Here is a 15200-nt window from a genome sequence, read left to right as displayed (position 1 = left end):
GCTCAGCTTTTGAGGAGGAAAGAACTTGGCTAAGAAAGCCGTGACCAGCTTATCCCAAGAGTTCAGGCTATCTCTGGGTTGAGAATCCAACCACACTCTAGCTCTGTCTCTTACAGCAAAAGGGAAAAGCATGAGCCTGTAGACTTCAGGATCTACTCCATTAGTCTTAACAGTATCACAGATCTGCAAGAATTCAGTTAAGAACTGAAAAGGATCTTCACATGGAAGTCCATGAAACTTGTAGTTCTGTTGCATCAGAGAAACTAGCTGAGGTTTCAGCTCAAAATTGTTTGCTCCAATGGTAGGAATGGAGATGCTTCTTCCATGTAAATTGGAATTAGGTGCAGTAAAGTCACCAAGCATTCTCCTTGCATTATTGTTGTTGGGCTCGGCTGCCATCTCCTTTACTTGTTCGAAATTTTCAATAAGGTTGTCTCTGGATTGTTGTAATTTAGCTTCTCTTAGTTTTCTCTTCAGAGTCCTTTCAGGTTCTGGATCAGCTTCAACAAGAATGCCTTTTTCTTTGTCCCTGCTCATAAGAAAGAGAAGAGAAAAAGAAAAGAAGAGGAATCCTCTATGTCACAGTAAAGAGGTTCCTTATTGTTAGTAGAAGAAGAAAAGGAATAGGGGTGAAGAAGAATGAAGAATCCAAACACAAAGGTGATGATAGGAGCAAAGATGTGAGATGAAGAGAAGTGTTAGTAGATGAATAAATAAATAGAAGGGGATGAGAGGAGGAGAGAATTTTTGAAAATAATTTTTGAAAAAGAGTTAGTGATTTTCGAAAATAGTTTTTCAAAAAGGTTAGTAGTTTTTCGAAAATTCAAATAAAAAATAAAATAATTAGTCTAATTAAAAAGAAATTTTGAAAAAGAGGGAAGATTTTTTTCGAAAATTAGAGAGAGAGAGTTAGTTAGGTAGTTTTGAAAAAGGTAAGAAACAAACAAAAAGTTAGTTAGTTAGTTGAAATAAATTTGAAAATCAATTTTTGAAAAGATAAGAAGATAAGAAGTTAGAAGAGATATTTTGAAATCAAATTTTGAAAAAGATAAGAAGAGAAGATATTTTTGCAAAGATATGATTGAAATTGGTTTTGAAAAAGATTTGATTTTTAAAATCTCAATTAATGACTTGATTCACAAGAAATCTCAAGATATGATTCTAGAACTTAAAGTTTGAATCTTTCTTAACAAGTAAGTAACAAACTTGAAATTTTTGAATCAAAACATTAATTGATGATGTTATTTTTTAAAATTATGTGATAAAGATAAGAAAAAGATTTTTGAAAAAGATTTTGAAAAAGATAAGATTTTTAAATTGAAAATTTGATTTGACTCATAAGAAATAACTAGATTTTAAAATTTTTTGAAAAAGTCAAATCTAATTTTTGAGATTTTAAGAGAGAAAAAAAGGGAAAGATGTTTTTTTTTATTTTTAAATTTTTATGATGAGAGAGAAAAACAAGAAAAATGATGTAATGTATGAAAGTTATGGATCAAAACAATGAATGCATGCAAGAATGCTATGAATGTCAAGATGAACACCAAGAACACTATGAATGTCAAGATGAACACCAAGAACATATTTTTGAAAAATTTTTAATGCAAAGAAAACATGCAAGACACCAAACTTAGAATTCTTTAATGCTTAGACATAAAGAATTCAGGAATGCATATGAAAAATAAGAAAAGACACAAAACATGCAAATGCAAAGATTAAACAAGAAGACTTACCAAGAACAACTTGAAGATCATGAAGAACACTATGAATGCATGAATTTTCGAAAAAATGCAAGATGCACATGCAATTGACACCAAACTTATAACATGACTCAAGACTCAAACAAGAAACACAAACTATTTTTTATTTTTATGATTTTATAATTTTTTTGTATTTTCTTTTAATATTTTTTTTTTTGAAAATCATTTTGAAAAAGAAAAATAAGGATTCCAAAATTTTTAATATGAATTCCAGGAATCTTATGCTCTTTAGTCTAAAGCTCCAATCAAAGGGTCAGGCATGGCTTAATAGCCAGCCAAGCTTTAGTATGTAATCCAGACATGACACGCCTAACATGCCCTACAGTCGTGGCTTTACAGCCAACCAGGCTTCAACATGCTTTATTAAACACTAGAATTCATTCTTAAAAATTCTGAAAAAAAATATATTTTTAAAAACATTTTTATTATTATTTTTTTTTTGTTTTGAAAATTTTTTTCGAAAACAAAGGAGAAATTTTTGAAAGATTTTTTTTTATTTTTGAAAATAAAACAAAAAGAAAATTACCTAATCTGAGCAACAAGATGAACCGTCAGTTGTCCAAACTCGAACAATCCCCGGCAACGGTGCCAAAAACTTGGTATGCGAAATTGTTACTCATGTTGTGAATTGTTGTTCGAAATTGATTCCCTAGCAATGGCACCAAAAACGGATGCACAGAACCATGGTCTAAACATATCTTCACAACTTCGCATAACTAATCAGCAAGTGCACTGGGTCGTCCAAGTAATAAACCTTACGTGAGTAAGGGTCGATCCCACGGAGATTGTTGGTATGAAGCAAGCTATGGTCACCTTGTAAATTTCAGTCAGGCGGATATAAAATAGTTATGGAGTTTTTGAAATCTAGTAATAAAAGAAGGATAGAAATACTTATGTAAATCATTGGTGAGAATTTCAGATAAGCGTATGGATATGCATTCGTTCCTCTAAACCTCCGCTTTCCTGCTGTCTTCATCTAATCAGTCTTACTCCTTTCCATGGCTGGCTTTATGCAAGGGCATCACCGTTGTCAGTGGCTACATCCCCTCCTCTTGTGAAAATGGTCCAAGATGCCCTGTCACGGCACGGCTAATCATATGAGGTTCCCGATCATGCTGGAATAGGATTCACCCTCCTTTTGCGTCTGTCACTACGCCCAGCACTCGCGAGTTTGAAGCTCGTCACAGTCATTCAATCATTGAATCCTACTCGGAATACCACAGACAAGGTTTAGACTTTCCGGATTCTCTTGAATGCCGCCATCATTCTAACTTACACCACGAAGATTCTGATTAAGAGATCCAAGAGATAGTCATTCAATCAAAGGTAGAACGGAAGTGGTTGTCAGGCACGCATTCATAGGGAATGATGATGATTGTCACGTTCATCACATTCAGGTTGAAGTGCGAATGAATATCTTAGAAGCGAAATAAGATGAATTGAATAGAAAACAGTAGTACTTTGCATTAATCTTTGAAGAACAGCAGAGCTCCACACCTTAATCTATGGAGTGCAGAAACTCTACTGTTGAAAATACATAAGTGATAATGGAGTTCATTGGTCTCGGCCCCAGAGGGGAACCGGAGTAACCAAGACTACGAATACAATGATAAAAAGTTCTATTTATAATAAACTAGTCACTAGGGTTTACAGAAGTAAGTAATTGATGCATAAATCCACTTCCGGGGCCCACTTGGTGTGTGCTTGGGCTGAGCTTGAAGTCTACACGTGGAGAGGTCATTCTTGGAGTTGAACACTAGCTTTTGTGCCATTTTGGGCGTTGAACTCCACTTTGCAACTTGTTTCTGGCGCTGGACGCCAGAATTGGGCAGAGAGCTGGCGTTGAACACCAGTTTGCGTCGTCTAAAATTGGGCAAAGTATGGACTATTATATATTTCTGGAAAGCCCTGGATGTCTACTTTCCAATGCAATTGGAACGCCATTTTGAGTTCTGTAGCTCCAGAAAATCCATTTTGAGTGCAGGGAGGTCAGAATCCAACAGCATCAGCAGTCCTTCTTCAACCTCTGAATCTGATTTTTGCTCAAATCCCTCAATTTCAGCCAAAAAATACCTGAAATCACAGAAAAACACACAAACTCATAGTAAAGTCCAGAAATATGAATTTAACATAAAAACTAATGAAAATATCCCTAAAAGTAACTAGATTCTACTAAAAACAATGCCAAAAAGCGTATAAATTATCCGCTCATCAGGTTGTTAGGTCTGTTTAGAATTATATAGGTTGCTATATAGGTTAGATGGGAAGTTTAAGGTAATCAAAGATTCAAATTTCAAGTCCACTTGACCAAATATGCATTCTTACCTTGACCCTAGCCCCATTACAACCTATGAAAAGACCTCATGATAAATGTATGCATGCATGAAATAAATGTTGATTGTTAGATGAAAAACAAATCCTGGAAAGCATGATTAGGAGAGAATTGAATGAATCGACCCTATACACTTGAGCATATAGAGTGCAACACTTCCGGTGAGGGTTCGATGCTTAATTCCTTGATTCCCGGCTTTCATGAGCTTTCTTCTTGCAAGTCTACTTGAACTTCATTTTTTATACTTGAATTGGTAGGATTCGTGAATCGTCATATGACCTTGGCCCTACTTGTGCATGTATATCTTGGAGGATTGATTTATTTTTAACCAAGTAGGTAGAATCATTTTGCATTTAGTTGCATTCATATAGATAGATGCATTTAGGTTATTTGCATTGAATAAATGTCATACCCCTTGCTTCAATCTTGGTTTAAGCATGAGGACATGCTTAGTTTAAGTGTGGGGAGGTTGATAAACCCCATTTGTAGGGTTTATCTTGTGTTGAATTTAAAGGGTTTTATCATCTTTTTCCACATTTATTCAATGAAATAGCATGGCTTCATGATTGTCTCCTAATTTGTGCTTAAGTATGAAAACATGCTTTTTAGGCCCTTAATTGTTTAATCTTGATTTACCTTTGATTCCATTAGATGCCTTGAGATATTTTTTAAGTGATTTAAGATTTAGGAGGCAAAGATTGGATCAAGGAAATGAAGGAAAAGCATGTAAAAATGGAGAACTCATGAAGAAATGAAGGAATCGCAAAAGCTGTCAAGCCGACCTCTTCACACTTAATCAATCATAACTTGAGCTACAGAGGTCCAAATGATACGGTTCTAGTTGCGTTGGAAAGCTAACACCCGGGGCTTCGAAATGATGTAATATTTGCCATAGTTGCATCGCGGATAGGGGCGCACACGAGTACTGTACGCGTACATGTCAATGTTGCACGTGACCCACTTTAATGCAACTCGTGGCCAGCGATTTTAGATGCCTTGTGGGCCCAATCCAACTCATTTCTGATGCTATTTAAGCCAAGGATTGAAAGAGAATTAACATACTTTTGATAATTAGTCATAGTTTAAGCTTTAGGAGTAGTTAGAGTTAGTTTCTAAAGAGAGAAGCTATCTCTTCTCTCTAGGATTAGGATTAGGTTTTAGATCTAGATTAGAATTTCTTAGATCTAGGTTTAATTCATGCTTTGATTTACTTTTCCTTTACAATTTCTTGTTTCTCTAATCTCTCTAATTTTGCATTTAATTCTTGTAATCCTTTACTTTTATGTTGATACACTTTTGTTCTTCCATTTTTCTTTAATGCAATTTATGTTTTCATGTTCTTTTATTGTTAATTTGATTTGTTGTTGTTTAATTCCTTGCAATTGATTAGAGTAGATTTACTTTCCTTGCAATTTCACTATGTTTTCCTTTTATGCCTTCCAAGTATTTGATAAAATATTTGGAAGGATTTTAGAGTAGATTTTAGTGTTCTTGGCTTGGGAAGGTAACTTAGAAACTCTTGAGTTAATAATGTCCAAGTAATTGACGATTGGGAGTCATTAACGCTAGATCTCACTAATTGATTTGGTGTAGAACTAGGACTTATGGACTTGGATTGACATAGCTCATTTGACTTTCCTTTATTAGTTAGAGGATGACTTAATGGGGTTGATCCTTGCCAATTCTCATGTTGTGGTTAGTGATAGGGATAGAGATCCTTGACCATCGAACCTTGCCAAGACCTTTTTAGCTATTAGTTTACTTCCTTGTCATTTATCTTTCATGTCTCTTACCAAAAACCCCAAACATAATCCATAACCAATAACAAGAACACTTTGTTGTAATTCCTAGGGAGAACGACCCGAGGTTTGAATACTTCGGTTTATAGATTTTAGGGGTTTGAACTTGTGACAAACAATCTTTTGTATGAAAGGATTATTTGTTGGTTTAGAAACTATACTTTACAACGAGACTTCATTTGTGAATTCTAGACCACACAAAAGTCCTCTCATCAACATCCCGCGTACGCATGACAAGCAGCACGTGACCAACTTAATGAAACACGCTGGGGGCGATTTCTAGACCTGTAGAAGCCCAGATCCAACTCATTTCTGAATTTATTAGAGGCCAAATTCTAGAAGGATGAGGGGAGAGCAATTAGGTCTAGTTTAGAAACATGCTTTAGGTTATATTCTAGAAAGAGAAGCTCTCTCTTCTCTCTAGAATAAGGGTAGAGTAGATAAATCTTTCTTAGGTTTAGATTTTAATTCCTATCTTGATTTAGTCTTCCTTTTAATTTCTTGTTGCTACATCTTTGCTCTTTTAGTTCTTCTTGTTAATTTCTTATTTTGGTTACTTTTATGTTTATGAACTATTGTTGGATTTTGATTCTCTATTAATGCAATTTATGTTCTAATGTTTCTTATTGTGTAATTGAGTTGTTATTGTTATTCTCTTGCCTTTGGTAGTTGTAGATTTTATATTCCTTACAATTTAATATGCTTTTCCTTTTATGTCTTCCAAGTATTTGATAAAATGATTGGTTGGATTTTAGAGTAGAATTTTGTTTTCTTGGCTTGGGTTAAGTAATTGGAAACTCTTGAGTTGTCAAATTCTTTTGTTGATTGGTGATTGAGGATTGTTGTAAGAACCGCGAATTAATTAACTAATTAATTATCATTAAATAATAATAATTTAATTGTCCGAAATAGGTTCAAAATTTTAGAATATTAATTAGAAAATATAAATATGATATTCAGACTCAATTGATTTTTCTGAATTGAAAAATGTAATCTTCTTCGGAAAATTGCTTAAAAACGCATACCGGTAAATTAACCAGCAGTACAGGCTTTCATCTATCTGATACTGTACGAGAAAGATAAAAACAATAGAAAAAGTTAGGAAATAAATTAAAGTTGAAAACCGGGCACTAATTTTAAAGGTTCGGCCCAAAGTTGGGCCAAACGGGTCAAAAATGCTAATGGGTTGGACCGGGACCAAGTTGGACCCTAGCCCAACATATATAACACTTATTAATGAACTCCTTCAGCCACAAACACCCACACACAAGGGTTTGAGCTGCTGCATGAGAAGTGAGAGAAGAGAGCTAAAAGGGGAAAGGTTACTATTCATATACAACTTCCGGTGGCCATATCTCGAGCTACAGTGCTCCGATTTGTGTGCCGTCAATGACCACGTGAAGCTCTTGTTGAGTCCGTCACTTCTAGCTAAGTATTGTGGTGAGCTTCTCACAAATATCTGCCCAGTTTTCTGGCCTAAGAAATTCAAATTTTTTTGTTTTAGTTTTGAGTAAAATTTTGTGTTTTGGTTGTTTAGGTACTAACTAATAGTGAGGGATTGTTGGGTTCTATCCCAAATTTTAGTGGATAAGGTAAGGTTTTTTAAGAACTCTTATAAATTGATATATTGTGAGTATTAAATTTTGATTTTTATGAAATGTATGATGTTAGTTTGAATTTTGGAGCTTGTTGGAGTTGCCTTGGATATTTGGAAGCCTTTGGATTGGGATTGGTGATTTGATTTGGTTGGAGGCTTGAATTGGACTCAACTTGGTGTGTTGTGCATATTGGAAATCAATCAAGATATGGTTTCAATTTCCTTTATGTAATATATAATATTTCGGGACACTTAGGCTAGTGACCGATAGGATAGGTTTGGATTGTATTGGTTGTTGAACTTGTTGATGATGATGTACGATGATTCAATGATTTTGGCTATTTTGATGAATTGTGATGTTGATGTTGATAAAGTGATGTTAAATATTGAGATTGAGGATGAATGAAGTTAATCATGATGATTATTGGTGATATAATGATGATACATGATTATGCTGGTTGAGAAATGGTTTTAGTGAGATATAGTTGATATTTGAGGTTGAGAATTATGTAATGTGAATTGCGACACAAAGGATAAGTTAATGGGGTAAATTGGAGTTTGGTATGGTTTTGATTTGGTTTTGGTTATGAATTTTAAGGATTTGAGAAATTAGTGAACTTTGGTAAAAATGAATTTTTAGTGAACTTTGACAGATCATATCTTGAGCTACAGTTTTTGAAATTGAATGAATTTTATATCAAATTAAAGATAATTTAAAGAGCTTCAAAACGATATAAATTTTATTGAAATCTGAATTTTGTAGAGAAATATATTATCATTGGAAGTTTGAGTCAGAAATCTAAATTCTGTGATGTTGCAGAATTTGTGATTTCTGTTTTGTGTGCACACGCACACTGCTGTGCGCGTGCTCTGATCAGTGGCAATTTTTTACTTGTGCGTACACACACTCTGAAATTTGAAAACGTACGTACGCACACTCTTGGGCGCACGCACACACAGGGAGTTGCCTACTGTTGGGAGCGCTAGCACACTCAGGTGCACACAAACACCCTGCGAAATTTGCAAGCTGTGCATACGCACAACCTCGTGCGCACGCACAAGCTGGAATGAGCATTCTGTTGAGGGCGTTTGCACGTATCTGTGCGAGTACACAGAATGGAAATTTTTACTCTCTGTGCGTACGCACACCTCTATGCGTACGCACATTGCCCTGTTTTTCAATAAACATATTATTTTTAACTGTTTTACCTTCCCGAAAAGCTTGTAAACTTCCGTGACACTTATATAAGGCTCTTTAGCTTGTTTTTAGGTGTTAGAACATAGAGAGGGCTCGAGGTGAAATCAATTAGGTATTTCTTGCAAAAGTTTAGAAAATGGAGACTTAGGTTTTTGGAGTACTGAGGATGGGTTCGGTTGAGTGAGAATGTTGGGTATTGTATTGATGATTACTGATAGAAAATTGTGGAAGTGGTGAATTACTGAGTATTGAATGACATGATTTTGAAAACCACTGCTGTAATATTTTTAAACTGAGATTATTGAGACCCTATGCGCCTGGCAGGGACGGCGGTTGATCCCGCCTGTCGTGGTCGCGGCGGCGACGTAAGGGCGGTGGTTAGTCCCGTTTATGTTGAGATGTGAGGTCCGTGGTAAGAGTATCCCGCTCGCATCCCTTCGGAATCATTATAGTGTGCAGGCACTGACATCCTGGACTGTGATCCAGGCACGATATCTCGGGGGTTCCCATTATGAGACCGAAGGGCGACATCTCCATGGAGGTGTGTCAGGTTGGCAATTGAACCAACAATGTGATATCACAGCCAGATAGGACAGGTATTCATCATGTGCATCTTTTATCTGTTTGCTTGCTTTGCCGATTTGAATTGCTTGCCTAATTGTATAACATGCCTAATTGCCTATTTGAATTACTTGATATACATGCTTATACTTGTGCTTTACTTGCATTGTATTAATTGTGTTTTCTGCTGGGATTGAGGAGGTTCAGAAAGTGGTGGCAATGGGATCGCATGGAGGTTAGGCTGGCGAAGGCTGTGGGACAGCGGAGAATTGTTAGATTAGAAATCCACTAAGTTAGATTACTCCTTTTTCTTTATGGTTTTAAAGTATGTTTTAAAGTTTACTTATGGTTTAAGCTTGAATCTTGTGATGGATATGAAGTTTTAGGATTGCCTCTGGCATCCAAGAGTCTTATATCTTACATCACTGAGCACTATTACCATACTGAGAACCTCCAGTTCTCATTCCATACTCTATTGTTGTTTTTCAGATGCAGGTCGCAACCCACCTCAGTGAGTTGCTTTGATGGTGACAGAGTGGAGGATCTTCACTATGTTTTGAAGTCTTTTGATTATTTTGTTTAGTTCTCTCACCTTTTGTATTTATATTTTCCTTAGAGGATTACATTGAGAGGAAGTTTGTATAAGCTGTTTTATTTTCTAAACTCTGTATGTCTGCTGTATATAACCAGCCGGCTTAAACTCCACGAGCTGCGACTAGACTCTTATGACTATTATACTTTGATATATCTATATCTATATCCTGATATCTGTACGTATATCTTGTGCCACAATTAGTGTAGATTCGTGTGAATGTTTTGTATTTTTCAAACTCTGTTTTTGAGCTTAATCCTTCATCGGGCTTCTAGGATATATTTTTTTCCTTCTACATAAATATGTATAAGCTTTAGAATTGTTGTAACCTTTGATTAACCTTTGCTTTACAACGGGAGGTAAGGCTTAGGGTAATTAGGGTGTTACAATTGCTAGTTGGCTTGAATTCCACTAAAGCTAATCATTGATTAGGACTTCTGGACTAGAGTTGACTTTGCTCACTTAACTTTCCTTCAATTGTTAGAGGATAACTAAGTGAGAGCAAAAGACAACTACCATCACAATTGAGGATGATAATGAGGATAGGAATTTCAATTCTCATTCCTTGCCAAGACCTTTCTTAGTTGTTAGCTTAATTTCTTGTTATTTGCATTTCATGTTCATTATCTCAAAAACCCAAAATACTTTCTCATAACTAATAATATGCACACTTCCCTGCAATTTCTTGAGAGACAACCCGAGGTTTAAATACTCTCAATTTTTATTGGGTTTGACTTAAGTGACAAACAAATTAAACTTTGATTGAGGGTTGTTTATTCGGTTTAGATCTATACTTCGACGGAATTATTTTGTGAAAATTCCTAACCGACGATTTTTCTCGCATCAGAGGCTTTCCATTCTTGTCAATGTCATCTGGATCACCCTAATTGATTGTCCTTCTCTATAAGGAACCTCTCCTGAAAAAATTAATTACAATTAGTTACAATCACTGAACCAGCAATAGAAAAATAAAAAAGCACAGAAAGTTAATACTCTAGTTTATGAACTCTATCAACAATTTTTGTCTTGATCATATTAAAGTAAAATTCATCTTCATTTTTGTTTGCCGCTTTTTCCCTATACCTTTGCAAAAATAAGTTAATTTCGAGACACAGAAGACTCAGCAATTCAACTTATTAATTTACAATTGCTAGTTGCTAGTATATAATAATAGAACCAAGAGTAAAACCTAGAAAATCCTTACCTAGAACTAAAATTTTTTACAGTCTTTGCATTACTAAATGCTTCAACAACTGAGTTTGACTGCATCATTACAATTTAAAAACATTAGTGGAACTCAAATTCACCAACTATACATCACTTAAAAGAGAAATTTAAGAATCAAAAGAGGAGTGACAACCAAAACTAACTGAAAAAGAAACAAAAATACTACATCAATAACAGCGTAATAAGTATATTGCAATACCAGAGGTTAGAAGCGTTAAGGCATTCTCTTCTATTCACAAACTTGGAATTAGAAGAAAAATGGAGTCAATAAAAAAATAAAGCAAAATCCAAGAAATAAAAAAGATACAAGGCCAAAAATAATGCAGAAAATTTCCAAGAGAGGGGAGCTCACTTATCATTAACTCATGGATTTCCCACACCCAACGCAAATTCAATGAAACTACTATCAGTCAAGCCTTTGCAAAATCAAAGATTCAAGTCTTCGAGTTGCTTGCAACATTGTCCAATACCAGCCAGACCTTGATCTCCAAAAAAACAAACCTAAAAAATTCTCAGTAAATTATAAAGTACCCTGATAAGGGAAAATCAAGTCAACGTTAATTGAATTGAAGAAAAAAAGGGTGAGAAATTGCTTGCAAGTCCAACAATTTTAAGAATGTGCATTTGTAAGTAAGGGATTTTAAACCGTCGCAAGAGATGTTAGAGCACCAAATCAATCTCAAGCGCTCGAGACTAGGAAGGCCTTTGCCGAGAGCAGCCAAGCCGGCGTTGGATAAGCAGAGCGAATCGGGATTAGTCTCGGCAGAGGAGGTGTTGTCAGCAACGCAATGCACCTTCAGAGAGCGCCTTCCGGCGGGAATGCGAAGAGAGCGGGGAAGGGGAATGGAGAGGCACTCGTCGATGTGGAGGTTGCAGAGATTGGATAAGCGAGAGGGGAGGAGGTGGAGGAAGATGTCAGGGGAGGCAGAAGCGCCGATTCGGAGGGTGGAGATGACCTAAGGTGGCGACAGTGGTGACGACAGCGACAGTGAACTTAAGTTTTCGGCGATGAGATATCGCTCCCTTTCCTTTGAATCTGTTTCTCGCACTCACTCCCTCTGATCACATTCTCCGTCTATTGCAATTGACCAACAATTATTAAGAAAGATTATTTTAATAAAAATAATACCGGCCATAGTACTATGACCACTAAAAATTTCTCACTAAGAAATAGTTTTTCTGATATTTTTAGTGGCAAATATATAATGGCCACAAAAACATAACTTAAATTACAAAAATAGTGACTATTGTATTATGCCGCTAAAGGTTTGTCGCTAAAACTAATTATTTTTGTAGTGTTTTGTGTGTGTGAATTGGGTTTGTTTGTCCTTTCCTACTAGACTAGCTAGCTGGCCTTGTCACTTTTTTTATGCATCTTAACCTTCCCTTCATTTTTAATTATTTCTAATTAATTGCTCATTCTTTGTTGTGTATTATTTGTAGATCACTACAAGAAAAAGCATATTTTTCGACGCCAAAAATCGACGGCTATCTCTCCCGTCGATAATTTTCGACAGCCTGCTGTCGATATTTAAAAAAAATAATTAGAAATAAAATAATAAAATCGACAGCTTGGTCGTCGATTTTTTTATTGTTGTATTAACCACCTTTCTATTATCGTCACATTGTCGATGAACCTGGGATGGAAAATACTTTTATTTTAAAATCGATGAATATAGCGTCTATTTTATTATTTAAAATATCAACAATGTTACTGTCGATAAATTTGAACAGTCAAGATTGCTTTCTAAAATCAAGTAAACGGTGTAGATTTAATGTATAAAATAGATGTTAAGGGTGTTGCTTTTTTCTCAAATTAAAATCGACGAACTTGACGTCTATTTTATTATTTAAAATATCGACAACAACACCGTCGATAAATTTGAACGGTTTTGATTGTTTTGTAAAATAAAATTAACGATGTAGATTTAATGTATAAAATAAACGCTTAGAGTGTTGCTTTTTTTAAATTAAAATCGACGAAAATGCCGTCTATTTTATTATTTAAAATATCGACAACGTTGCTGTTGATAAATTTAAATGGTTTAAATCACTTTCTAAAATCAAATAAATGATATAAATTTAATGTATAAAATAAACGTTTAAAATGTAACCTTTTTTTTTTAAATTAAAATCGACGAATTTGCGGTCAAATTTTATTACTAAAAAGTAAAAACACATATACCGGCTTTCACTTCCCGCGTACAAAGTTCTGAAACAGAAATCCCCCCAATCCCATCACCAACCCTTGTTTTACCCCCAAATTCACCCAATTTTCAACCGTCATTATCCGCTGCCGTCATCATCGCTCCGTCACGGTTGCGCCCCCGTCGCGCTCTATTGCTGCCGTAACCCTCGCCGACTTCGATTCTGACCCCAACCTCATTGTACAGTCCGCCGTGGTGCTTGGCAACTTCGCCTGTTGCCTTGACGCCGGTGTCCGTGCTGTCCTCGACGCCGGAGCTTTCCCTCACTTGATCAGGCTCCTCTCTGCCTCCAATGACAAGGTCAATTTCTCTCTCTCTTCTTTCTTTACCATTTGTTTTGCCAGATATTGTAGATTGCGATGAAATTGCAATGCTCTGAATTGTTAAATTGATCGTTAGGTTGCGATTAGTGATGGTACCTGCTTGGTTACGTTGATTTGGACCATTATTTTTTTATCATGATAATGCATTGATAGTAGGAATGAAATAGCTCGTGTGAGAATAATGAATTGCATATTTTGAACTCAATTTAGTTTCTGGAGTGTTCTTATGGTAATTTAGTGATTTAGTTTCTCCTTTAATTGTTCTTGCTACTTCTATAGCTATTAGAAATATTTCGAGTGCAATTATTAATATTTTAATCTCCAATGCCATCTGATTGGCCTTTGTACACTTGATTTTAGGTTGTGGATGCAACTGCACGTTCTCTACAAATGATTTATCAATCAAAATTATATTGGCCCCAAAATATGACTTTTTCAAGGAAGAGAACTTGGAGTTCCTGCTTTTACTGTTGAAAAGCGAGAATGAAAATCTTTCTGCATTGGGTGCGAGCATTATTATTCATTCATGCAAGACAGGTGAAGAACAGAATATTTTATCCTATGTTGGTGTGTTGGACAAACTCATCAGCCTTTTGTATGGTTCTCTAAGCCAGCGAGATGCTAGTTTGGAGTCCATAGCTGCGATTGTTAAAAACAATTCTGAAGCTGTCTCTAAATTTGTCGACCTTAGAGGTGGAAGAGCATTGAGCCCTGTAATTGAATTAAGTAAAGACAAATATTCTCGGACAAGATTACTAGCTTGCTTGTGCCTTATTTGTGTTAAGAATGCTTCTTCTTGCCATCTTCAAGACACGGGAATCAAAACCAAACTGATAAATAATCTGCTTGAAGCTCCATTTCCAGGTATGTAATAATTTACTTTTGGTTGGGATTTACATAGCTGTGACTGAAGATTAGTTGAATTTAGATTAGCCTATTTTGTTTTGGTAGATGAATGTGCAAATCCATATTGGTGTGCTTGTATAGGTACTTATTTTGTTACATTTGGGCAAATTGGACTCACTTCCTTCAATGTTTACATGGTGCTTAGTCTCATTTCTTATAGTATACAGAGGTTTATCGATGGTTGTGTAAGAAGCATTGGATTGTTATGGAGATGGATTTTTGAAGTATTCAGGGCTGAAATTGCCAGATACAGAAAAATCATGGTATAGTAGAAATATCAGCATTGAAGATTGTAAGATGTTGTGTTTGAAGAATTGTTTATGTATGGCTTATGCAGCTTTGGATATAGGTGAAGACACAAGTGGTTGTTTGATGTGGTTTGGTATTTAAATGATATTAAAGCCCTGAATCCAAATTCTCTTGAAGATATTTACTTAAGAATGGCTGTTACAAAATTAGGTGTAAGTATCTTCTATTTTTATTCTTTTTATCAATTTTCTGTTATTTATTAATTAATTGTTTATTTTCGTTTAACGGGTGCATTTTTTCTTCTTATAGAAACTATTCAGAAAAATAAATCACAAAAATCAAATGTCCGAAAGAAAAAGACTATCATCATAATTTGTGCGTTATCTTCTAGTGTTCTAATCATATGCTTGGCTTTCATCGTCTTTAGATGGAAGATGCGAAGGAAAGGT

The 15200-nt window shown here is 35.3% G+C and overlaps 1 protein-coding gene across 1 annotated transcript; it reads left to right on the top strand.

Moving 5' to 3' along the window:
• Positions 1–11723: 11723 nt before the first annotated feature.
• LOC112720812 (uncharacterized) lies at positions 11724–15200 on the top strand. Its single transcript, XM_072205984.1, has 7 exons — positions 11724–11980; positions 13288–13573; positions 13673–13688; positions 13957–14460; positions 14584–14765; positions 14852–14963; positions 15061–15200. Exons 1-6 carry the CDS (start codon positions 11724–11726, stop codon positions 14873–14875), a joined length of 1269 nt encoding a protein of 422 aa, XP_072062085.1. The 3' UTR covers positions 14876–14963; positions 15061–15200.

This window comes from Arachis hypogaea, chromosome 11, assembly GCF_003086295.3.
Source record: "Arachis hypogaea cultivar Tifrunner chromosome 11, arahy.Tifrunner.gnm2.J5K5, whole genome shotgun sequence".
In the NCBI taxonomy this organism is placed as follows: Eukaryota; Viridiplantae; Streptophyta; class Magnoliopsida; order Fabales; family Fabaceae; genus Arachis; species Arachis hypogaea.
This window is presented reverse-complemented; position numbering and strand designations above follow the sequence as displayed.